Here is a 26,558-nt window from a genome sequence, read left to right as displayed (position 1 = left end):
CCTTTCATTTTTACTCTTCTCCCGTTTCCATTTCTCTCTGCCCATTTCCCAGCATTGCCCTTTGGAAGCTGAATCAGCAGCTCTTCTACGGGGTCGTTCTGCAGAACGGGTGAGTGGAGCTGGGCTCTGTGCCGAGCTGTTGGAGGAGTGCTGGCTGGGGTTGGCAGGTGAAGGACATGAGTGAGGCTGTGGGCTTGAACACTGCGCTTCCCCCATCTGCAATGACAGGTCTACCTCGTGGAGAGTCCCTTTCTGCTGTTGGTTTAGATGCGGCACACCTGTGTGGGGGACTCATATGCCATGGTGATAAAACATTGTGGAACAACAGCATCCAATCACTGGGACTGTGTTTAGATATTTTAAAAATGGGTCCGTGGAGGAGGTATTTCAGACAAAAGAATTGTTTTCTATGTGAATTAAAAGTAGAGCCACGGTTGTGATTAGAGGCTGGGGGTCAAGCATTCTGGGTTAGAATCATAGAATCGTTCAGGTTGGAAAAGACCTTAAAGATCATTGAGTCCAACCACAACCTAACCATACTAGCCTAACAACCCTCTGCTAAATCATGTCCATGAGCACCACATCCAAACAGCTCTTAAACACATCCTGGGACGGTGACTCAACCACTTCCCTGGGGAGCCTATTGCAGTGCTTCACAACCCCTTCTGTAAAGAAGTGTTTCCTGATATCCAACCTAAACTCACCCTGACTCAACTTGAGGCCGTTTCCCCTCGTGCTGTCACCAGTTTTCTACCCAGTCTGTACAAAACATATATGAAATAGAATAATGGAATCATAGAATGGTTTGGGTTGGAAGGGGCCTTTAAGATCATCTGGTTCCAACCCCCCTGCTATAGGCAGAGACACCTCCCTCTAGACCAGGTTACTCAAAGCCCCATCCAGCCTGGCCTTGAGTGCTTGCAGGGAGGGGGCATCCACAGCCTTTCTGGAAACAGGTGAAGGTCTTGTTTTGCTTTCTGGGCAGCTTGTTATATGTTACCATTCATGTGCACAGAGTTCTACTGTGCTGGCTAAAGAGCTCATTTCCATAGAGTAAGAGGAGTTCTACGACAATGGCTAATGAAACAAAACTAAATTCCTCCCCATCTTTCACTCTTGGCAAAAGATTAGTGCTTATAGAATACACTGTAAGTTAGCTTTTCACTTTGCTGTAAGCAGAAAGGACTAAGCTTTATTTTTTCATATAAAGATCACTTTCTAATTATCTAGCCATGTGTTTTTCCTATGTAATGAATTGACGCACGGTGCATGGTGGTAGAAGTGCCGCTTGCAACACCGGAGGCCCGGGTTCAAATCCCCCCTGTGGTGCAAGTGGTAGAAGTGCCACTCTGCTACACAGAAGGCTCGAATCCCGGGAGTTGGACTCGATGATCTCTAAGGTCCCTTCCAACTCGCACGATACTATGATACTGTGATACTATGAATTATTAGATCTGGGTATTGAGTTAAACTTACCAGAAAATCAAAATCACTGACGTTTCTTCTTGCGCTCCTATACTCAAGGCTTGTCTCAAACCGCTACTGAGGACTTAATGATTGTTTCTTACAGCATACTGTGCTTTAATACTGAGCATTAAGATATTCTGATGAGTTTCTCCTCTGTCTTCCACCATCCTCAGCTTCAGACAGATTGTTTTTGGTCGGATTCACCTGGTGCCCCATGTTTTTTAGCTTTTTATTTTTACCATTTTCTATTTCTCTCCACCGTTTCTGTTGGCATGTTCTTTCTGACTGAACAAAGGTCATGAAGAAGCCCATCCTTGGTCCCTGTCCTTGGTGCAGTGTCTTGGTGGTTGGTTCTCTCCTCCTCCACCTTCCGTCCTGCTCTCACAGCTGCTTTGGATTGCATCCATCTTTGGTTCTGCATTTTGCAGGACAGATACTAAGGCATCTTAAAGTCTGTCTTCTTTTGTATTGTGAACATCTCGGCCCTCTTTTATTGCTGCTTTTTACAGTGCAATAATCTGTCAGTTCATACTGTGGTGTTTACATTTATGCTATCTTTATAAGGAAGCTATGTATGACATTAGCATACATTAGCTGTATGACCTTCTGTGACTTTATATACCACATTTTTCCTCGTGCTTTCCACCAGAACACTTCCAATATGTAAGATGTGGTGTGTACAACATATTTTGGCCATACTCGAATACTGTTTTATAACTCTGCCTTAAAAACAGAGGTATCTTTTTCCTTGTCTGTACTTCCTTTACCTTCCTTTTTTGCTGCAGCCTTGGTTTCTTGCCAGAACTCCCCACTGGGTTGTTTTGGGGGGCTATGCTAAACTTCCTTTGCTTTTTTGCTCCTGAGCAGGGCAGAGGCAGGGGTGTCCCTTGCATTTCTGTGCTTCCTTGAGCAGGTAAGCTGTGAGGCAGAAGGAGCCTGTCTGGTACTGCCTGATAGGGAAAGGGATGGCTGTAGGGCGGAGGGAGTAAACTCATCACCTTGATGAGTACGGGTATTTTGTCCCTGTCTTTGGAACAGATACACCATGCTGAATTACAGTACTGACCCTGCCCTTGCTCTAAAGCTTTTGAAAGCGTGACAAGCCAACACCTTGGCTTGTGTTGCAGATGGGATTATACACTCCATCTGTAAAAGCGAAGCAGCAGTGTTTTACTGCTATAAGGTAGTGCTTTAACAAAACTTGCACGACCTGATAAGGTTCCTAATGGTGAGGTCGTTTGGAGAACAGGGTCAGACAAGGCCTCTGGGGAGTTGCAAATTTATTAATTGCAATGGATCCTGAGGCATGGTTTTTGTATCATGTTGCAGAGTAATACCCCAAGGACCCCTGTTCTTTTTGTTTGAACAGCAGGTCTGGCTTCATATTCAGGAAGATTTATGGGAAACAAAGGATCATTTTCCTCTGGCTTGCTGTCATCGGGATCACCCCAGATATCCCCATCCCAGTCTTCAGGGGATACTCTTAGTGTCCTATGAAATGTGCAGTGTTGGGTGGGAGGAAACCTGTGCAAGCATCATCTCAACCCTTTCTTCCAAGTTTTCCCTTTTCTTCTTTTCCTCCAGTAACTGTTTCTGCAATTGTTCACATTTTAAAAACTCCATAACCTGGACAACTCCACAGCCTTTGTGTCCTCTGTTTCTTCTCTAGGTCCTTTTTACTTTTGTTATCCTCCATATGCAGCTTCTAGCCAGGAACCTAGCATCTTGCAGATAACTCCTTTCCATCTGTAGCGCAGCCCCTGGCTGCTTTTAGGTGCTCTTCAGTGACTTTCCAATTATGCCAGTTGTCATGAGCCCACTCTGTTGAGGAGCTGGGCTCGAGCTCGTTCTGTGCCTGTGGGATTTCTGCAGGTGCCTAGATTTTTTATGTTGTGAACTTGTGGAAAATGGCCTGGCAGCTGCCAGGAGTGTGGAAAATGCTTTTTATTGCTCGAGTAATCTTCCTGAAGTTCACAGAAGGAGGCAGTGATGTGATCTCACCGAGCCTTACCACTGCTATCTTCTCAGCTGGTCTTCCTTGCCCAAAAGTAAGCAATAAGGAGCTGCAGTGCTTACATCCCAATGCACTGGTATTTAGAAAACCAAGATGTCTATACACAGAAATGCTTTCTTTTCTAGTTTATCCCAGAGTCAGGCCTGCGTTCCAGCTGCCCTTGTTGGGTTGCTGACCTGGTGCCCCACATCACATGCACCTCACTGACTTAGCACAGCACTCTGGGGGCACAGCCAGTGCAGAGTCTCACACAGGTACAGCCCCAAAGTCCTTTGGGATCCCCCAGGCTTTTCAGCTCTTGGCCTCTGCAGAAGGAATGCCACCACCTGGCTGCCTGTTGGCTTTTTGGGCAAGTCTGTGAATGGAACGCTGCCAGGTGCCCATGTTATACAGGAAGGGAAAGGAGTGGGAGAGATGGGAACGAAGCATCTGTGAGAAATCTTGTGTGTCCCCTTCCTCTGCTGCTGTTCCATGTCATCTTCGCTTCTGACACTGCTTGTCAGTCCTGGGCAGGAAAAAAATCCATCTGGTTTTCCACAGAAGTGTTTTATCTCCTTTATCCTGTGGAAAAGAGTGAGTTCAGAATGCTTCAAGGGCAGTTGCTTTTCCGAACCGTGAGCTCTGCGATTACACCATTTTGAAGGCGAGACAGATAGAAACAAGTCTGTTTTGTGAAAGTCGGTCATTGCATCAAGGAAACAAAAAGATTCTTGAATGCATCGACCACACCAGGAAGGCATTCACAGATAACCCGGGGTTTGGCAGCTGCAGGGTTTTGTTCTGAGCAGCATAATGTCATGGCCTAGAAGTTGCATCTCAACAAAGCTTACTCCTCTCTTCTCCTTGTTACTTTGCACACCATTCTGAGATCTGCTTCAGTCCCTTCTTCTGTTCAAAGCTGTTCAGACCTGCCTTTTTGATAGCACAACTGCATGCAGTGAGCAACACTGACGGTACCAAGTACTGCAGCCATGCAGCATTAGCTCATGCCTTCCAGGCAGATGCATAAGTTTCAAGTTGGACTTCTGGTAATGTGGCTGTCTCTGTGAAGAGATGGCAGCACAGCAGGCTGTGAGCTGGGCTTCCTGTGTCTTTAGGTAAAAGTGTAGAAAACTGCTTATTTTATTTTATTTTATTTTATATTTTATTTTATTTTATTTTATTTTATTTTATTTTATTTTATTTTATTTTATTTTATTTTATTTTATTTTTATTTTGTTTTTGAGGCCTGCAATGAATGCAGTGGACTGCATGCATTTTTCTGTGCATTACATCCTGCTGGGGCACTTCACTTCTCCACTATGCTTACTGGAAATAACAGCAAGCACATGAATAAATAACGTGCAGTAACTTGCCTAAAGTTGACTTGTGGAGGTTGTATTTTTCTGGTTTCCCAGGCACGAGTGTTCCTCCAAAAGCTATCACTTACCCATCTGAACACGGACTGTAGCTACATGGCTTAACAGGGCTTTCTGATTTTGGTTTTGTGCGCTGTGTTATCCCTGTACTCATCGGTATCGCATGGTGTAACTTTATCTTTGTGACTCTCACCCTCTTGTTCATGATCTTCCTCTAATTTCTTGGCTTTTGGGTGATCCCTGCATCTACTCACCCCCTGGGCCCTAGGTAATCTATCTCTAATCCTGTTAGCTGTGCTCAGCGCTCTTTGCTTAGCGCAGTGTTTCATGCCTGTAGTAAAATCTCTCATACTGGACTTTTTTGGCTGTGGTCTCAGCAACTCTGCTACTAGAAAATAACTTCACAGTGTATTGCTGGTACAGCTCAGTGTTTGTGTGTGTCGGGGTGCCAGCCTCATGACCAAGATGGCTCATGAAAATAGGCTCCAGGGACCAGACCTTTATTTTCTCATGCAGATGTAAGAAGTTGACCCAAGGACGAGTACAGTCTGAGATGAGAGGAGCTGCTTTATTGATAGAGTTTTGCAGTCCTTGCTACAGGTAGCACTTGAATGATGGGAAATAAAAGCTGTGGCCCTTGGCACTTTTATCTCCTGGCTCCTCCTTTCTGTCACATCTCCTTAGCTTCCCAGGCTGTTTGTTGCTGGCTTGCAACAAACCAAACTCAGCTAGCAGTATTTTCTCAGCTGCAATACCAGATAAGCTTTTGGGGAAAAATGAAAAGAGAGCTTCACATTAAAAAGGCAGCTGTTTACCAAATACGTGGATGCTGTGTGGGGAGGAGGGGTTTGGAGCAAAGCTGTATAGGAAATGCTGTGCCTCAGCATTACTTCCAAAATAGTCAGCCTGTAACTATTGTGCCTGATATAGATGTATATGTTCTCCGTTTCCATCCATCCTAGTTTGATCCAGATTTATCCACTCTTCTGCTTTATTTCCATTTTTAAAACATCAGCTTCTTAATGACCAAGAGGTGGTTGGTTGTTCTGTGTCCCTGCCCATTTTGAAGCTGTGTGCTGTTCCAAGCAAAGCAGCTGAATAACCCTGCGTGCTTTGCCTTTCCTTCTTCCTCGTTTTATTTCTGTAAACACTTTTGCAACATGCACACTATGACTCCAACACCCCGTTACAAGCTGGCAGCTGCGATGAGCGGTTCTGTGCTTTCTGGATAACGTGAGCAGCAGCCAGGCAAAGGATACTGCATTGAATGCTTGATTCCTGGAAAATGCATACTGCTGCAAAAAGCTTTTTACCGTAGCACCAAAGGATACTGGATTCTCTGCTGCTAATTGGTACTTTGCAGCATTTATTACTATTATTTCTAGCTGGATGCATCCTTCTGGGCTCGAGAAAGAATGGTACACCCCTATTTCACCTGTTCTCAGCAATTGGAATGCAATGGGAATGGTTGCTTCCAGCTTGTTCTTCTCTCTTGGCTGTCATCCTCAATGCCCTTCCTAAGGCTGAAGTTACCCTGTGGTGTAGCACCAACCGCTGGCTGCAAGGGGATGAAATGCATGTGAACGTCCTAATCTTAGGACATTCAGATCTTAATTCAACCTAAATCAAGCTAGTTGCGATCTGCTGAGAACGTGATTTAAATCAGGGATCTATGATTTGTCTTACCTCATTTATTTGATGATGATTAGATATAATGAGGTGTGGGGTATGGAGGACAATTAACTATTCCATGTTGCGGTACTCTTTCGTATATTTGTTTCTATCCTGTTAAACACTTCAGTTACCACAGTTGTGCTTCATTTTAAAGGCAGTCGCTGCCAAAGGATTTGGCAAGGCATGGCAGGAATGGCAGGAAAAAGGAATGGCATGAAATCATCCCCCTAATTATCAGGGCAAAGCTCTCCCTTACCCCTTCATTTTCACATTTTTTGAAGTACCATTGAGGTTAAGCAGTTTGAGCCTAGCTTCTCCCTTTGTCCTGTGGCTTTTTCACACTTCCCTGAGTTTTGTACAAATCATTTATTTCTAAGCTTCCTTACGTTTGTGCTGATGGAGAGCATGAAAGCTCAGCACGGTGAGTCCTGGTGAGTCAGCAGCAGACAGGATGATTTACCACTGGTGCAAGGTGGGCCGAAAATCTGCAATGCTTTGCTAGAGATACGGTTGCAAACTGAAGTTTAAAAATAGTTTATTGCATTTTATATTAAAAAGAAAAAAGCAAAATCCGCAGCACTCTCACTTCATATGGCTTCCCATAAAACAAATGTGCTCTCAGATCAAATGACTATGAGTTACTCTAAACTTCACGTCAGTACTAACAGGCAGCATGCTTAAGGCCTACAAGGGTGTTCGAAAAGGGAGAGAAATGGGCAGTAAAAGTTGCTAGTTTGGGTTATTGATCCTGTCTTTGCATTATCAAGCAGATGAGCACTTGCAAAGGGCAGAGTGATGATTATGTTTGGATGAGGGCTGGTTTGGGAGGAAAGGAAAGAAGAGCCACCTCCGCAGTGATGAGGACTGGGAAACATCAACTAGAAAACATTACTCAAGATTTTCAAAATCAAGTGCCTAAAATTAGGCTTTGAAGTCCTAATTTAAGAACTGAGAAAGTGGCTGATTTCCAAGATTGCAGAGCAGCCGGGCCTGACTATGCTTTGCACTCAGAGCAATTATTTATATGTCTATTTTAGGATTTTTTTTTTTGAGCTCAACTTGAGGCACTTAGATTTGATAAATGGGATCTGTTATTTCAGGGAGTTCTGGAGGAGCAGGATAGAAGCTGAAGCCTTTGCTTAAAGGGAGCGGGCTCCTAATGTATTGAGCATTCAGCCCCAAATGCTTGCTGCTGTTCGGCTTGCTGACAAAAGGGCACAAGCCTTCAGGTTGCAGTGTCTGGTCCTTGGAACTGGAAACTGAAATTTGGACCTAGAAAATAAAGAAAAAACATCAAGAAAAAGTGACCAAGAATTCTCAAATCAACTTTTGGCATAAAACCTCCAAAATGTGTTTTCTGTTGAAGCCTACGAGAAGAATTTCTCCTAAGAATAAGCTAGTAAAGCACTTCAGTATTTAGCAGCTCTTTATCATGATGTTCATTAGAAGGGCATGTTCCCACTGCTGTATGAAAAACACTGATACCTTAATAAAACACCCTGAGAAAAAACACATCTGAGTGTAGCCTTTGGCCTGTGCTTTCAGCTGCCAAGGATCACTTGTGCCCGAGCTGATCATCTCAGTAGCATTCAGGTTTTCCACCTGCACTGTAATGAGTGTGTGTGTGAAGTGCTTGAAATAGACAAAACGTACGAAACGTTCTGTAATGTCCAAAAGCCCTATTTAAATAATTCCAGAGGACTTTTAGGAAAAAAAAAAACACTGATATTTTTATGATAGGGTTTGATCTGCTTTAAGCAACATGAAACTACAGCCTTTGTTATGTTTGTGTTGCCGACTTGGAAGGTCAGTAATTAAAAGGGCCTGGGAACGGTTTGAGGAAAATCAGAGTTGCCTGGAGTTGCCTCATAGCTTTAAAAATATGAAGAGTCAGAATGTGATCTCTCGATTTGTTTGTTCCTCCTTTGATATTGTACTTGCTACTAGAAGAAGGCGAAGGCTTCGTTCCAGTCATCTCTACTCTGTGCTTTCTGTTAATATCTTCTGTCCTCCTAGGATAGAAGCTTTGTGTTCTTCTCTACTCTGGTTACAACTGAAAAATGTAGACTTCTCTTGAGCTGTATGATCTGAATAACCTGGATATGTTGATGCTCTCTGCCACCCAGTCAGTGAATTTTCTCTCTTCTGTATGATAGAACAGCAGACCGCAAGAGATAAGGGTCAAAACAACCAAGCTCTGGAAAAGAAAAAAAAACAAGTATTTGTGTTATGTCTGTCCAAACCTTCCCCGTAGAACCTCTACTTCACTGTGCTCATCCTGGGCCTGTTACTGCCTAATGCCTCAGCCAGGACAGCTGATGCTCTGCAAGTAGCTGCAGCAGCCAAGGCCGCAGCCCCTTGCCTGCCAACTTTAAACTTCATCTCATTTTCAGAAATCAATGGTTGTCTGTGTTTCTTATTGCTTTACAAAGTGTTCTTGTAACATACAGTCTGTAGTGGGTACTTTACAGCCTAGCAATACCCTATCTCTGTTTATAGCATGCAGGTCATAGAAGAGGTTGAATATAAGCCAAGGAAACAGACATTGGGTACTTTGAAATGACAACCTGGAATGATGGCTTGTCTCTTCCTAGTATGAACAAATTAGCAGTGTACATGTTTCTTTTTTTCTTTCTTTCTTCTGGGAGTGGAGAGATGTTCATGTTTTCATTGGATCTGAGTTTCTTCACCATCTGATGAGACCTTCGTCCTTTCATCTCTCCCAGCTTGTTAGCAGTTTTGGCTTCTGATGGACTTTTGTAGCGTAACACAGAATGTTATCTCCTGGCCTTCATGTGTGCCAATGGCTTCTATCCAGTGCTGGTAATAGCTCGGCAATGCTTTGAACTAAGGCGTTTAATATATTGGTCACCTGTGAGTGGGTAGATGCCTGAGTTCTGAGTTCTGGTCAGACATCTGGCAGTTTCATATCTGGCATTTGCATATCTTAGTGCTTGTAAAGAATTTCACAGTAACAGTAGCAGAAATGGATCTGGGCACATCACAGACCTTTTTGCTAGAAGCCTTAATGGCTTTTTTGATGAATTTCCAAACTATGCTCACTTACCATCCTAAAAATGATAGAGAGAAAGTAAGAGCTGTTTTCATTCTGCTGAATGTAATTGATAAAGTGATGAGGATGGATCCTTTCTTCATTTATGAAGACCATTCTTGACCTTGTTGAGGCTTATTAGGGAGCAGTCCCATGACTTTTCTGTGTACTGAGAGAGCAATTAAAATACAATGCATTTTTCAGAGTGTACTGGAGGTCTGGTTTCTGTCCTTTAATGGGAGCACCCATAAATTCTAAGGAATCCTCCATGTGCCTACATGGAAGACTCCCCAGCATCTGTAAAAATCAGTTCTTTTTATTTTTTATCTTTGCTTAAAACACCAGATCCTTGTTTTCCTAGATTAAATATTTGGATCTTAAGGAGTAAAACCTGTTGTAGGTCATCAGCCTGAGCACTCCTAGATTCTGATCCAGCCTGTCCTGGTGTTCTGGGGTCCTACTGCCCCTATTGGCCTGCCCCCTACTGGGGTCCCACTGTGGTAGCAGAGAGGATGGTTCATTTCCCGTCCAGTGTAGAACGGCAAGATAGAGAAAATTATGTACATATAATAAAAGTACCTGTTTTAGAAAGCAGAGGCTGACATAATTGGGTGATTGTCTTTCTGACTTCAGGTACCGGTGGTTACTTGCTGTGGTATTTGACTCCTAGGTAAAGAAGCACTGTAGTTATCTGTTCATGTATATGGTGAGCTACTGACTTGCGGATTCACTACAGGATTTATTTGCAGTATTAGCAAACCTGCTGCTCACCGTGTTTCAAGTGGCAACTGGTTTAATTTTTCTGGAAGTTGATATTCCTCTGAATTGGGAAACTATTCTAATTAAAAAAGAACCCTTGTAGTTGCTGCAGTTGAAGCAGCGTTTAATGTTGTGCAGTTATTGGCAGCAGACTTGATGCATTTTCACATGACCCCCCTCTGGAACAAAAGCAGATTGTTTCACTCTGTTTTTGTATTATACAAATGAGTTCGTTTTGAAACAATTTCTTTTTGTTCTGCAAATTCTGGCAATTGACACCAGGTGTAGTTCTTCCTGCACCGTGCATTTATAACATGCTGCATAATAACTGTGGAACAAAAGCCACCTGAGGCAGCAACCCTCTTAGGTGAGACCTCTGCAGAAAGCCTCCTTTTGGGAATGAGTTCTTACAGCTTTATGAGAGGATTGAAGATGGAGTTTCCTTTCTTCTTTGCTACATATAGCTTGGTGTGATTTGTTTCCACTTTCCAAGTTGTTTTCATATCTGAATTTTCTTTCAATGTCCAGCAAAACAAACAAACAAACAAATAGTTATGAATTGAGCTCAGTTTGTGTAACAAATCCTTGGTTTTGAATCAAACTCTGCCATCTCAGGTATTCCCCTTCAAAGCGGGAAGCTGAAGTTAGAAGCGGGTTATGGTTTATCAGATGAATGAGTAACTATATTGGTATTGGATCAAAGGAGCAACTGATGAACTAAGTGAGGGTTTCAGACAACAAAATAAATAATCAGCTGCAGAGTGGGCACTTTTCCCCTGGGGATATTTAATAGCTAACAGATTAAAAGAAGCGGCTTGCTCTGCATAATTTTCTTACTTTTCCTTGGAAATCAGTTACTTATTTCTAAAAGTCTTCCTGATGTTCATGCTTCTGATAGTGTAGCCTTCTCAGTTAGATGCCAGTGCTCTTAGGATACCAGCATGCCACTAGGTCTCATAAATTGTGTCGTAATTGGTGCTATGAAGCAATCTAAAACTTGTGTGTTCTTGTGAAGTGGATACTTGTTTGAACCAGACTTCTTCAAAATTCTGAATGGGGAAATAAAACAGGTATGAATCTGGACTACGAAAGACTTTGGACTTTCCCTGTTACTTTAATCAAGTTCTTGTTTTTTGATTGTTGTTTTGTTTGTTAGTTTGTTTTTTGGTGACCAAATTTCAGGGAAGTTTCTGTGTCTTTGTGCAGTTCAAAACGTCAGAAATGGCTTTGTGTGCACTGAAAATGCAGCGGGTAAAGATGGGCTTGGGGCGCAGCCAGAAATCCTCTAGGATCACCGGAGCCTCAAGGTTACGATGTGGTGGAAAGGATGTGGGATTATACAGGACAACAAGTGATGTAAATACATTTTTGTCCACTTAATTCTCCTGGGGTCATGGGAAGTAGAAGCTGAAATGAAACGGAGGCCCTGCCTGTCCTGCAAGCAGCTCTGCTTGGGGATGCACATGGGACCCTCCACACCACATCTCCTTGGTATCCGGTTCACTGTTCCAGTGCCCCCAGGGGCAATTGAGGCATCAGTGCCAGCTGACCCAATATTTATTTAACTTGTGTAAATCAGGAATATCTTAAAGGCAGTGTTCTAACAGGTAAAGGCAAGAAGACCCAAAACCAAACAAGATGAACTTCTTTGTTGTTAGCTGTATACAAGCTTGAAAACTTGCATAATAGGTTCAGTTTTCACTGCATGTGGACTTCCTATGGGTCTCTAGCATTATTTCCATGTGACTGAAAATTGCTGTTAATGTGAGTACTTAAGGGGAAGAGAAACATCAAGAAGTGAAAATTATCCTGCTGAAAAAGGGCAAAATTATTTTAATGACAGCTCTGTACGGGTGTTATAATTTGAAGAAATAGGAAGGAATTCTGCATAGAGAAGAGGAAATTGTGTGTGTGTGTGTATATATATTTAAAGCAAAAAGAGAGTCATAAGAATTTCATGAGTGGCCCCGGGAGGGCTACAGAGATGGAGGAGAGTCTGCAGGGCAAGAGGTGTGAGAAGCACTGAGATCCCTCGGTGTGCTCAGAGCAGAGGAGCTGAGGGGAGGCCTGATGGCGGCTGCAGCTCCTCACAGGGAGCGGAGGGGCAGCGCTGAGCTCTGCTCTGTGTGACAGCGACAGGGCCCGAGGGAACGGCATGGAGCTGTGCCAGGGGAGGGGTGTTTGAATTTTAGGTGTTCCTGTGTGGAGCCAGGAGCTGTACTGCAGATCTTTATGGGTCCCTTCTCTGTCTGATGGGTGTTACTTCGTCATAGTTTGCGAGTAAGGAAGATGTGGAAATGAAGATTTTCATGCTGTGAATCGCAGTGTTTTCCCTTCCTTGCCTGTGCAACACTCTGTTATTCCATAGTTGTTCTTCTGTTAGTTGTGTGGGCTGTTAATCACAGCTGTAGTCAGTCACCTATTCACAAAGTGATAGAGAGCCAGTTTTCACATTTTTCCTTTGCTGTCTCCTCCCCAGCTAGTGTTGCCGACTGTGGAGTTTTGTGTTAAAATGGCTTCATAGTATTTATTTGGGAATTCCAATGTCACTGTTTTTTTCAAGGTCCAGCCCTCCTCTTTGTAGGGCGATCTTGCAAATTATCATCCTATATTTATACTCTTAAAATACTGAACTAGAAAGAACTTTGGGTTAATCTGAACTTACTGTTTTAAACCTCTGTGCTTCTGTATCCGTGATTAAATGCACGGCTTTACAGCTGTGGCTCTCTGACACTAGAATATGTTTTCTGTTCTTGATACGTGCTAATAGTTGTCCGGTATCTGTCTACGATTTTTGTATATTAGTATTTTTTTGTTAACCCGAGCAGTTGGTATTCAGATAATTAAACTGTTTCTGTGCAATAAAAAATAACTTTCTCTTCATTCTTCCATTTCACCAGATTGTAGAATGGAACGTCTGGATAAAACAATCAATAGCTACCTGGATGTTTGGCTTGGACCCAGAGGTAGGCTTTTTCAGAAGATAAAATAGTATAACTGATTGAAAAGAACACACACTGGAGCATAAGAAAGAACACTGATAGCAACCTGACTTCAAAAAGTGATCTGTTTTCTTAGTATCTACAGGGCAACATAACATGTGATTCTCTAAGAAATTAAGAATCTCTCAGTGCATGTTCTCTTCTACCTGAAAAGCTACTCATTTTTCAGCTACAGCAATCAGAGATGCTGTTCTCTTTACTAGCAGTTACATGCCAGTGTTAGCCTCAGTGTCCTACATATCTCACTCAGGTCTTCACAGGTTTTGTCTTAGAAGTTAATAATAGGTTGTATTGGGGAAAAAAATAATAATCATCTTGTTGGAATTTGCATTTAATGGAATAAAAATGCTCCTACCCTCATAATTGGAGCTGCTTACTTCACTTCCATTGAAATTTCTTTTTAAAGGGACAGTAGTTTTGGTGGGTTCTTCACTGGGGAAAAGTACGCAAGTGGAGAGCAGAAATCCTGCTCAGTATGAAGGGAGAGGCATTAACACCAGAGAAGACAGTGTCCTTGTGTGAGGGCTTTCATCCAGACTTTGTGTGATCCCGTAACCGGTGTGCATAGTTAACGCATGTGATGATGCTCAGTGCTTTTTTTTCCTGTTCTAGTAGCGTACTTCCTCCTGCTGCCTACTCTCTTTCTCTGTCCAAGTGAAGCTCCTGCTGTTGCCTCGCAGGACGAGGTCCATCAGGGAGTTCCTGCTCTGCTGTGGAACAGGCCTCTGATCCTTCAGAGATTGCTTTCTGCATGCTTTTGAGTTGCTTGGTGCCCTGGTTGTGCTCATTTTCATGCTAAACCTGTTCAGATTAGTCAGGACGTTGTGACATGACATACTGTCCATGCTTGCACGTAGCCTATATTTGCCGTGTTTTGAAAATGAAGGCAGTAAAATCCAAACAATTCCCAGGCTTTTTTAGCCATTTTCCAACCATCTTAAGACCTTATTTCTTACATTCAGCTTCCACATTTGACTCCTTTACAAAGAAGACATTGCTGGTTTATGGTTTGGCAAGTATGGCTTCTATCCTACAGACGGGGCTTAGGTGAAGGTAGTTAAATATCATGCTGTTACTGAGTAGGGACCATAGCAGTGATGGTTGAAAAAAGTATGACCCGCATGTCTCAAACATCTCTCTGAAGTGCTCATTCTGAGCAGCTGATGTGCTTTTTCTGAGGAGTTGATGTGCTTTTTCAATATTTTTCCCGCTGATCTGGTTAGTCAAACACGACTGATTGTTTTGTGTTTCGCTGTGTACACAAGGACTACCAAATTTAAGTATCATAAGTAGCACATTTGTTAATCTAATTAGGCTAGTATTCATACAATGCAGACTACAAAAAACTATCAGAACCGTCTGCTGAGAACCTGATTGTCCACTTCACTACTAGCTTTGCTGGCTCTATGAAGGAATTAAAGTTCTGCTGTTGGGAAAGGTTGATTTGAGAGAACAAGAGATGATGATAGAATCATGGGATCATAGAATAGCTCAGGTTGGAAAAGACCTTAAAGGCCATCAAATCAAGCAGCAATCTAACCATACTACCCGAACTCTAACAGACCTTTGTGAAATCATGTCCCTGAGCACTGATGAAGCTTCACTTTATAGATGAGCTCATCTTTGGCATTCAGGATGGATGAAGCTTCTGAGCAGCTGTTAGTATTTATTTCACTAATAATAATTAGATAATAGGTTAGAAATATCATGTTTATATATTATGTTTTCTGTAACAACCATGTAACTAAAATCTTGCTTCTGAAGTTGTTTGTAATTAGTAACATAGCCCACGATAAAAAGATTTGCTGTTCTTTTTTCACCTTTCTCTGGTCATTCTGATGCTAGAATTGTTCTTGAGCAGAGATTTTTCTGGATGCATTGAGTTCTTCCCCATTCAAAAGTCTAAGTGTTCGTAATTTTGTTTGTTTGTTTCAGATCCCAGAGTAAAAGGATGGCTTCTTCTGGAAAACTACACACCTACCTTTATCTTCTCAGTCTTGTACTTACTAATCGTATGGCTAGGACCAAAGTACATGCGGAACAAACAACCATTCTCATGCAGGGGTATTCTAGTGGTCTACAACCTTGGACTCACACTGCTTTCTCTGTATATGTTTTATGAGGTAGGAGAAATGATTTGGGTTGGGGTTATTTTGCAGCATCTGTTTTCATTATGCTGAGAATGATCTATGAAGATGGTCCTCCTAAACGTGGGGAAAGGTCAGCAAAAATGTTACACAACTCTTTGATGTCGCTACTGAGAGGAGAATACTCCCGTTGCCTAGAAGACAGGCTTAACTTGATTGCTTTGATTATGCAACATACTTGGTAGCAAAACTATGTCTTGCTTTGGAGTGCAAGATGTGTTTTACTAAATGTGTTTAATCACACTCACACTCTTTGCATCTCTTTGTGTAAGCTTGGAGTAGCTTCTCGTGTCCTCTTAATTTTGCTGAAACAATCAGATCTAGACAGTTGCGATTCATCTGTTTTTGAATGTTAAAATCTGAACATACAAATAGATTTCAAACTGAATTGGACTTTCTGTGTACTTATTTTCTTCCTTAACAAAACGAAGATTTAGGCACTGTCAAATTTTCTGCTTCCATAGAGCAATTTAGCTGCTTGTAATTGAGATTGCATGCCTGTGATTAACATGAAAATGGGATACTATGGCAATTTAAATAAGAATGTGGTTAGTAAATGATGCAGTGTGTGGCTTTAAGGTAGGAATATTGTGGTTTGCTTTTAACCAGAAGCATTTCTCCTTTTAGTAAGGAGTTATTTCACTTTCAACATGGAATTACAAACAAGAAATAAAACTGCTGCTTTTCTTGAGTGGAAGAGGGGAACGTTTGCTTAGAAATACATGCAAGTTGTAATTCTTAAAGGTTTGTAGTTTATAGTGTTGTAAGAGGTGAATTTAGGTAGGAAGTGGTTTAAACTCAAAGGCAATTTCTCCTGTATAGTGAAGAGTTTAGTCAAAATTGCAATATTGATTTGGATTATTGAGAATTTTGATACTTAATTCTTTCAGGTAAGCAGTGTGGGATTCAGTAGGTACTTAGAACAGTTTGTATTCTCTATTAGCCTTTGTTTCTTATCTTCCTTTTAGGGTATTCTAAATGTGAGTGTGTGAGGAGTGTGTACAGAATTTGTGCATTGATGTTTAACACATAGTGTTGCTGTGGACTTCATTGACAATACCCGCATTGTTAGTTTATGCTGAGGTTATTTATAATTGTACAATAATTCATATTATTTTAACCTTTATATCACAAGTGCCGACTTTCCTTCAGCTGTATGGATAAAATTCTCAGAATAGCCAATCTTCCTTTCTTGAATACTTGAAATAATTCTCGTAGTTTCCAAATGAAAACTACTGTATAAATTTAAACAATAGGAAAGATTTGAACTGCTGATTACAGGCCTTTATAAGACTTTCCTTGCTAATAGTGAATAGGTTACTAAGAAAAGTTTATGCTGAAGTTCTTTGTACTTGCGACCACCTGAATAGCTTTTATACTGTCAATTCTCCACAGTTAAAACATGACGAGTATTAAGATTTGTGCTCTCTGTAAAGTAAAGCACTTTGCATCAGTTTGAACCACCCTTTCTGTAAGGAAGTTTTTCCAAACTAAATGTCCTCTGAAGCAACTTGAGGCCTTGTCCTGTCACGTAAAGCTGCAGTGTTATGACGACTCATGATAAACTCATGATAACTCATGACAGTTACAAAAAAGGTGCTTTAGAGATCATCTTGTAAGCGAGTTTGCTCTTTTGTAGCCTATGTTGTCTTAGAAGACCACTGGATGTCCTTTACTGTTGACATTCCATGCTGCTTCCCTGCTGATGAAGCAATGGTGTGCTGGACTTAAGGGCTACAAAGGTGATGAAAGGCCTGGAGCATCTTCCTCACAGGGAGAGGCTGAGAGACACAAGGCTCTTCAGGCTGGAGAGGACTGAGAGAGGATCTTGTCAATGCTTATCAAAGGGTGGGAGTCAAGTGGATGGGGCCAGGCTCTTTTCAGTGGTGCCCAGCAGCAGGGCAAGGGGAGACAGGCACAGACTGAAATATAGAAAGTTCCATACAAACATGACAAGTTTTCTTTACAGTGAGGGTGACAAAGCATCAGAACAAATTGCCCAAGGAGTCTTTTTCTCTGGAAATATTAAAAAGCTGCTCAAATACTTTCTTATGCAACCTACTGTAGGGAGCCTGCTTTAGCAGAGGGTTGAACTAGAACATCTCCAGAGGTCCCTTCCAACCCCTGTGATTCTGTGACTTGGGGGAAAGCAGTGATCTGCAGCAAGGACTTATGCCTTAAAATATTGCAAGTAGACAGCCTTGCTGACATAACACTACCCTGCTTGCTGTTTGCAGGATGAAAGCCAAGGAGACAGGTGATAGGGAAAAAGTCAGATTCCTAAACTTCAGCAACATCTGCTGGCTTCAGTGAGTGCCTCTGTAAAACCCATGGCAGTGCAAGGCCAGCAACAGCCTCACTCAGACCACATCACTGAAATGGAGCTATGAAGGATGGGTGATCATCAGTCACTCTTCATGACGTGTTCTTTTTCAAGCTAAGATGATGACAATGAACATTCAGAAAAGAGGGCGGTTATAGTACCTTCCTCATCACTGTATTTCTTTGCATTTCAGCTGAATTAAACTTTTATCAGGCCTAGTTTGAGGAAAGTCATAAAACAGCACCACATACAAACTTGTTCAATATCCTGTCGGAAAATAGATTCTTTTTAATAGCTTGCTATTAAACTCCTGCCTGGGAGTTTCTCCTAAGTTATAGCTGTCATAGTTCAGCTTGTGAATCATAGCATCACAGCTCAGTTTAAGTGTTGTGTGACCAAAGCATGATACTAAAGTGAGGCATACTCCCAGCCATGGTGAGAAAGATGATCTAGTTGGTTTTCTGACCTTTTTGTCTGAATGTCTGTATGCAGTAACAGGGGGGAAAAAAAAGTGTGGGATTTGCTTAACTCCAGCTGTTGTGTTCTTCTTTACTTGGTCTTCTGATGGTCTTTTTGGCCTTTAAAATCACTGAAAATCTTAAACTTCTTATTTGGGGTTTCTAGGTAGTATTTTATGTACATAATGAGTGTGAATTATTAATTCTGGCATTTAATGACTGAACGAAGCTGGGGTATGTTCTGGTACTACCAAAAGAGAGCAGTGGGCTGCTTGTCCCAGATAATTTAAGAGGCAAGGCAGGCCCAGGAGAGTGGGAGAGGTTCCTCTCAACTGCCCTGTCAGTTCCTATTTGAGGAAACAGGCCTGTGATGAAGGTTCACTTTCCTAAAAGCAATCTCTTCTTTCTTCATCTGAAGCACCTTCCTGTAGCCAAGCTCGGGCCTTCGCTGGTGTCAGAACACAAAATCCTTCCCCACCAGCCCTCTCCTACAGGCGGTTCAGAGTGGTGCAGGTACGCTGCTTTACTTTGGCAGCAGATGTGATAAAAAGCACATGCTGCACCATTTTGAGGAACTCAGCCACGGCACAAACATAACATAAAAATGAAAGTTAGAGAGGAGGAAGAGAATCCTACTTAAGCACAAAAGCGACTTCAAACTGCAGTGTTTTCCCTGGGGCTGAAGAACTTAACATTGACTCCGGGTGCTATTTTAACTGGATTATGAAGGAGCTGTCCTCTTGGTGTGTCATTTAAAAATGGCTAATGCTGAAAATGATTACAGTCAGCCTTTTCTAGACAGGCTCATTTCTCAAGAGAGGATAGCCTGTGGCCGTGCATCAGCGGTGCCATTAGCAAGCCTGGGCTCCTGCCAACCTGGAGCTGGAGGACTTCCTGGGGTCAGCCAGCCAGGAGCCAGGAAAGGCCATCTTGGGCCTAAAGCAGCTGTAGAAGGGCTCAGGAGGTGAGAGCAGGCCACAGGAAGCACAAGAAATGACTTCAATGCACCTGCTGACAATTTGCGACACCTACATTATAGGAGAATAGCTCCATTTGTCACTTTGTGCATTGATGTGCCCGGCTCTGTACACAACACAGCCATTTGGGATCTGTTGTTCGTCAGGTTTCAGAGCAACCCACTGTTGTTGTTTTCTGAAGCCTTCCAGCATGTGCTGAAAGTACTGTGGCTGCAAAAATAGTGGTAGAGCAGCTGACTTCCTCTGAAAAACCATTGGCTGTGGGTGCTGTGTGTTACTGAAAGCAAGGTTCATGGGCAGTAGTATGAGCAAGCTCATGGCTCCTTTTGATGTCTTAGTTTCTTTTGGAAAGGAAGGCTTGATTTTATTTATTTATTATATATATATATATATAAAATAATATATATATGTATATATAGTAACTATATTATTTCTGTGTTAATAGATACTACTGTTTCCTACAAATGTTCCTTTGCTTGTATCATTTACAGCATTATGGCTGTGAAATAACACTTCAATTCCTAGCATATTACAGTATGCTCTTCTGGAAACAGCGGGAATACTTGACTGAAGTTTGACTGAAGCTACCTATATCCACACTGATGCCTTTATTCTTTAAAGTCCAGAATCAATCCTATCAAGCTTTAGGGAGGGAACCTGTATCTGTGCAGGAAAAGTCCCCTGGATGTCACTGTGCTAACCTGTGCTCTGAGGGAATTCGTGAAAGAGCAGGAGATGGAGGCTGACCCTCACTGTCTGGAATAATCACAGTACAAACATTGCAATTATCCCTCTATTTCTCACCCTTCTTTTTAACTGTGAAAACTGTATGAAAACGTCTGTAAGCTCTTAGCAGCACTGTTAACAGCACAGTGTGGCCTGTTGGATGAACTAGTGGGCACCCATGAAACCTTACAGGCTTTCCCTCAGTGCCATCAGAGCAGTTTGGTGTAAGGCTTGTCCAGAGAGGATAGCTGGTACCTGGATGAGTTCTCTTTGCTTCTTGAATAGAGAAATTGCTTGGGTATGCTGCTGATGCACAAGGCTGCCTTGCTGTCACTGTGGCATGGTAATATTGATTTTTCTCCATTAGATGAGGTAATGTCAGGCCTTTATGTTATGGTATTACTGGATGTCTTTTTTTCCCCCCACTAAATAGTGGCCATAATTCTATTTCAGGAGGTCTAAAATAATGACCTAGACTGATTGGGTATTTTTAAAGGTAAATTAGGGAGAAAATGAGCCATGAAAGAAATAACATTAAGGAAAGGTCATTTAAATGATAATCTTTATTGTAGCTTTCGGAATTAATTTCCCACTTACAGTTCTGTACAGCGTGTAATAGCACCAGTTGTTGTAGTCTTTTAATCAACTAATTATTTTAGATGACTTATGGTACAATGAGTTTTTAACCGTGGCCTTACAAAGCTTTCTTTTGTAATTCTCCATGAGTGAAGGTAAGGCCAAGAATGGACGAGCCACTTGTGCAGGATGTCTGTCCCTGCTTTTGGAAGTTTTATTTAGGTTGCCTTCCCATTCTTTTTACAATTGGCAGCAGTCTAAATTACCTATTCCTCTTCTGATACTATTTCCAAGAGGAAAAAACGTCTTTATAAACATCAAGCAGGCTCTTCTGTCATGATTATTACTTTAATAGGAGCACTGATGGCAACCTCTTAAAAGTCAGAGGCCAGAACCACCAGGGTATCCTCCTTGGTTTTAAAAGTATGTAGCTTAAATAGCAAGCTGCCTCCTGGCCACGGCATGAGCCAAGACACTTGTTCTCATCTCGTCCTCGAACCTACTGCCTACTCTCAGGTCTCACCCTCAAAATCTCCCCTTCCAGGTGCTCCTCCATCTCCCCCTGCTTCAGCCTCTCCCTTTGCAGTCTGCCTGTTCCCCATCACCCCTCAGACACAGAGCTCAGGGACAGCAGCGTGATCCACCAGCTGTGGGAAATGGATGGGACATGGGCAGCTGGCGGTGGATCTGTATTCCACCTTGGTTGTTAACTGTTAAGGACAGCAAAGCTTAAAGGTTTGCTCTGTTACACAGCTGAAAAATTGTAGTCAGAACCTTATGTTTGTAATTGTATTTCGTAATCTTTGGCATTGCTAATTACAGTTTGTAATCTTTGGTTGTTCCCTTTCTCCAACAATGAGATCATCAGCTGAAGGGAGAATCTGGCTAGGAACAAACACGTGCTATATGGGATAAGGTGGAGCGCCATCTCCTACTTTCATTCTGTTATACTACAATTGGAAGGATTTCTATTAATTCCCCCTCCATTATGATTCAGGTAGAGCTTGGAGCTGAAACCCAGCCTCGTGTCACATTGAGGTGTCCACGGATGCCTTGTCACCACGTGTCTCCCAAAGCTTCTGTCAGGATGTGGGTTCACAGCAAGGCACGGTGTTGGCACTGAGTGACACTTTGTTCTTTGCTTTCCCCAGTTGGTGACAGGAGTATGGGAAGGAGGATACAATTTCTACTGTCAGGATACACGCAGTGGAGGTGAAGCTGATATGAAGGTAATGCAATCAGGACTTTAAGCTAATTACATTTCACATTGTCTCCTTGAACGTAAGTGGAAAGCAGAATGGTATTGATTATACAGTTTTTGTTCAAGCTGTGTGTTTTTTCCTTCCACAGAATGGACGGGTAATGCACAGTCAGACACAAGAATTAATCAACAGTGTATTCATTAATATTTATAGTTTCAGTGAATAATTATATGTACATATTCATGTGTTCCCAGCTCAAAAAACAGGGTTTGTCTTCAGTCTGTATCTGACCACCGTGTGGCCATTCTCTGTCTGTGGGAAGGTGTGGTGGTGATTTCTTCTCAGACCTTGCCTTTACAGGCAACACTACAGCATTTTTTGCCATGGTTTGCTAAATATCGTCTGGTCAGAATGTGCAGCGCTTTTAAAACTTGTTTCCTCCTTTCTAGATCATACGTGTCCTCTGGTGGTACTATTTCTCCAAACTCATTGAGTTCATGGATACCTTCTTTTTCATTTTGCGGAAAAATAATCATCAGATCACTGTCCTGCATGTCTATCACCATGCAACGATGCTGAATATTTGGTGGTTTGTTATGAACTGGGTGCCTTGTGGTCACTGTAAGTACTGGGTTATGATAGGATATTCTTGCATCAGAGGCCTTATTTTGATTTTCATTTGGTCAAATCAAACATGTCTGGTATCTTCAAGTGCAGGATGCGTTGTTTCTGACACTAAGCTATTTTGCTGAATTGCAGCTAGTTCTTGCAGATACTAAGATGCCTGCAGAGTGTCTGGAAAATACATGACTGTATAGCTTGAAGGTTTTGCTTGACAGTGTGACATTTGCTAATTGCAGTAGTCCAGGTCTGGCACCTGTCAGACTTGCTTTCTCATTTTTTGGAGACCCTCAAATGAAGCAATACTTCTTTCCAAGTAAGGACCAGAAGTTTGTTTTGACTGCAAGATGTCTAATAGTCTTTCAATCTGTAAAGTTCACCTGAGATGTTACTTTCTCAAATTAATCTCATCTTATACTTGTAACCAAAACGAATGATTTCAATTAAAATGTTGTTGTCCCCTGAGCACTAATGAACTTGATTGAATGTATCTGAAGTGAAAAGTTTCCACATCTCTCTTGTCTAAATCCTTCTAACCTCTGGCAACTTTGCCAGATTCTTTAATGCGCTTAGTTTTTAGCTAGCATCTGATTTACTAACTGTATTAGCAGGGTTTAGTTGTGGTTCGGATATATACCTTATAGATTCTGGCTTTCTCGAGCATTCATCCAAGAGAAGCCATTTGAAATCCAGTGGATGTGAACTAGCAGCAATACAGACCAAGTAGTTGGATTGCTCAGGAGTCTGCTTTCCTAGCCAAACAACATAGAAACTCATATTTGTTTTGTGTTGTCAGCACAACAGTGAGTAATGCTGAACTTATGGGAAGCGTGCATCCAGAACCACATTTTCCTCTAAAGAAGTCAATCTCTGTTTATAGAACAGTCAAAAGTGCAAGTACTTAGAGTCTATCTTGAGTTTTTGTGGTCTTGAAAATACTTTTGTGCTATTTCTGGTGATGTGTTTTTCTTCTTCCTTACCATTCTCTGTGTCATGCGCCATCATCCAGTGCCACACAGTTTGGTGCTAAGCTAAAACTGAAATCTACTTGATGACTAAAGGTGCTGCAAATGAGGATAAATGGAATGGTTAGCTTTCACATTCAGGAGATGCCTGTTGCTTTTGCTTATAAATGACCAAATAAACTCCCTCCCAGAAAGTGAAATTGGCCTAAAATTAGATTGGAGAAGCTGTGGGTTGTTGGGAATGTTTACATGACTCATTTTTATCAGCTTTCTATTGAGAAGACGGAGTGCAGAAAAATAATAAATAGAGCAAACTAATCAGAAGGCTGTTTTCGCACACAGTTGCAAAGCATCTCAAACACTCAGTTGAGTCAACATGAGTTTCAGGAGAGTGGAGTTTTTTGCCTTTGTTCTAAGAGAAATCATATATTAAATAGTAACATTTTGAGCTTTTGTTTCCATGAAACAGCATTTTCCAGGTAATTCAGTGTACTTTCTCCTTCGCTGTTTCAGCTTATTTTGGTGCCACACTGAACAGCTTTATCCATGTCCTCATGTACTCCTACTATGGATTGTCGGCTGTTCCAGCGATGCGTCCTTATCTGTGGTGGAAGAAGTACATCACTCAGGGGCAGCTGGTGAGTGATGAGCTCTTGTGGTGCTTCAGCAAGTTCCTGTATTCTCAGTGAGATCTTTTTGCCTTTACCAACAGAAAATTTTGGCGTGGGCAGAAGGGGAAACAAAATCAAAAAGCTTTTACATCTTCATGCACACAAACCGCTTTAGAAATCCAGCTTCTGCCTCTCAGTTTGTGCTGTTTTCAGGACAAAAGGGAGGTAGGAACGGATGGCATACGCAGATCAGTGCTGAGCAGCTTAGTAGGATCTTTCTGTATCTCCCCAAGCTGTGTGGCATGAGGTGTTTGGGAATCACAGCACTGGGGTTTTGGGGACCTGGGAGCTAGAGAGGAGGAGCTCGTGTAGGTAGGGTGCCCGTCAGAGTGCTTGTTGCTCAAGCTAATGCTAAGAGGGCAGAGCAGAAGCAGTGTGCTACACAGTCTGGAACTAACAAGGCCCTTCATTCTAGTCCTGCAGGACAATGGATTTTCTGTCCCACTTTTTGCATGCAGTTGCAAATGGTTTATTAAAAACTGTTCAATATTTCTGGTCTCCTTCCGCACTTTAAATGGGCAGATTTTTTTTCTCTTGTAATTCTGCGCTGTGCCTGTTGCTTCCATTTGTATCGTTTCCTGGGTGTACAGAGATAAAGCCTGAATGCTGTGAACTGGGGGCGAAAAGAGCACTGAAATTAAGCAGCGAGGCACGTGCTGCAGTGATGCTACATGTTCTGATGTGTATAACATTGTCAGAGCGGCACAGGGAAGTGTGCATAGGCATTTTGTTCTCCCCATTTTATTGATGGGAAAGACAAAGCCTAGAGCTATTTAAAATGATTGTTTTCTTTTATGATTCTTTTTGTCCCCTCTCAGACCTGTGATTAGGTTTAGTAGCACTTGCTGGTAATCATCAGCGATTCAGAATTCAGTTCTCAGAATCTTTTTTCTGAGCACCGTTTCCTGCAGAAGGACGGCGAAGCGCAGTCGAGTTCTGTGTGGTTTAGCAGGTTGCTTTGTTTTGTTTTGTTTCCCTTCCAGATTTAGGCCCTGTTCTTCATCTATGCTGTCTGAGCGCTGCAGAGTGCAACTGCCTCTGCGGTGTAGCTGCTCCCCTGGCTATTGTCACAGCACTTCCACTTCCCTGCCTGCTCTGCATGCATAACTAGTAGGCCAGCAAAACAGCAGAACAGAGCTGTCTTTCTCTTTTTAAATAAACATTCCCTAATCTGGTAGCCTTCGTGTAAGGATGAATTTTTTGCCTGAAGGCCTTTGCAGCACATAGGCCCAAACTGTTGTTGTTTGTTGTTTTTTTTTTTTCCAAAAGAGAAAATTAAATCAGATGTAATGAACCTCTTACCTCTTCCATGCCCCCACTCTCCCAGCTTCTCTGCTTCGTATGTGCGGTTTTTGACTTAAAATTCTTTCACTGGATCCATATATAGGGTAGTCTCAGCCTGTGGGAGAGGTGACCCTGGATTTTTAGCAGAGCTTCTGTGTTAGGCTGGCAGAGCCAAACCCTGGTGAGCTCTCCCTTGGGAGGTGGTGGGCTTTGTTCCCTAGGGCGCTTATAAACCGATTCTATGTAGGTTACACTAATGCTCTAAAATGGAACAATATTAAATAAAATCACTTAAGCAACAGAATATCACAACCTGAAAGTCTTGCTAAATCGTGTTTATTTTGTTTTAGTAAAATAGAGAAGATAAATGCATCAAAATTAGGGGTTTTTTTTGACTCATTTTGGAGACGCCTAATTAGGTTTCGGTCGATAATGGCTTTTTCCCTTCTTGCTCTGACGTGCTCTGGTTTTTGTTTTGTTTTGTTCTGTTTTGTTATTTCTTTCCCCAGATTCAGTTTGTCCTGACAATCTTCCAGACCAGCTGTGGTGTTGTTTGGCCATGTGCGTTTCCTCAGGGGTGGCTGTATTTCCAGATTTCTTATATGATTTCATTGATTATCCTCTTCACAAATTTCTACATTCAGGTAAAAGTCATATTTGTAGATTCTTTGTAGCATTCTGCTAGTTTTGTATCATTGGAAAGCTGGTTTACAGAAAGACCTGCCTGAAATACCCTTTTCCTTCCAGCAACATGCATGCATTTTTAATGTATTATAGTTGTTGGTCTACCCACAACGTTGAGAGCTTCAGGTGTGTTGTCTACAAAAGTCAGAACTACTACAAATCTCTGTAAGCAGAGTATCACAGAAACACATTTTATGAATGCAGTTTTAACTATAGATAAGGGAGGGAAGGAGCTGAACTTAGGAAACAGGTTTTCCTTTTGAGATAAAACAGCAGCCTGTGAACCTCTGAAGTGCACAAGGGAATTGTTCCCTACTATTCTTACGAGGGTAAATGCTTCGTTTATTTCCTGGGAAGCACCTGTAACTATCAGCATACAATAATCTGGTTTGGGTTCACCTTTATAAGCATTTTCAATATGGAAATTAGCACTTTGAATTGAGTTACTGTGGCATTTGTTTCATGTCTGAACAGATGTAGATTCAGTCTGTGTTGTTCAGAGTAGGTCACAGTCAGGCTCTGGGCAAAGATGTACCCATCTTCAGGAAATGAAACCCATACAATCTACTGACCCCAGACAAGCTGCATTACCTGGTTT

At 42.0% G+C, this 26,558-nt stretch overlaps 2 protein-coding genes across 4 annotated transcripts in view; both read left to right on the top strand.

Annotated features, from left to right (window-relative positions):
- Window positions 1–26,558, top strand: part of LOC140249535 (glutathione S-transferase 3) — a 147,067-nt gene that overhangs the window by 39,264 nt on the left and 81,245 nt on the right. The gene's annotated exons all lie outside the window — the stretch shown is intronic.
- ELOVL5 (ELOVL fatty acid elongase 5) overlaps window positions 1–26,558 on the top strand; it is a 36,469-nt gene that overhangs the window by 7,262 nt on the left and 2,649 nt on the right. For all 3 annotated transcript variants that reach the window (XM_072332001.1, XM_072332004.1, XM_072332002.1), the window contains exons 2-7: window positions 13,225–13,290; window positions 15,262–15,449; window positions 21,685–21,762; window positions 22,185–22,356; window positions 23,835–23,959; window positions 25,786–25,920. In XM_072332001.1, the coding sequence (XP_072188102.1) occupies window positions 13,233–13,290; window positions 15,262–15,449; window positions 21,685–21,762; window positions 22,185–22,356; window positions 23,835–23,959; window positions 25,786–25,920 (756 nt within the window). In that variant the 5' untranslated portion in view covers window positions 13,225–13,232. The remainder of the gene's footprint in view (window positions 1–13,224; window positions 13,291–15,261; window positions 15,450–21,684; window positions 21,763–22,184; window positions 22,357–23,834; window positions 23,960–25,785; window positions 25,921–26,558) is intronic.

Source organism: Excalfactoria chinensis, chromosome 3 (genome assembly GCF_039878825.1).
Source record: "Excalfactoria chinensis isolate bCotChi1 chromosome 3, bCotChi1.hap2, whole genome shotgun sequence".
Lineage (NCBI taxonomy): Eukaryota > Metazoa > Chordata > Aves > Galliformes > Phasianidae > Excalfactoria > Excalfactoria chinensis.
Note: the sequence above shows the minus strand (reverse complement) of the source record. Positions and strands in the feature narration are given on the sequence as shown.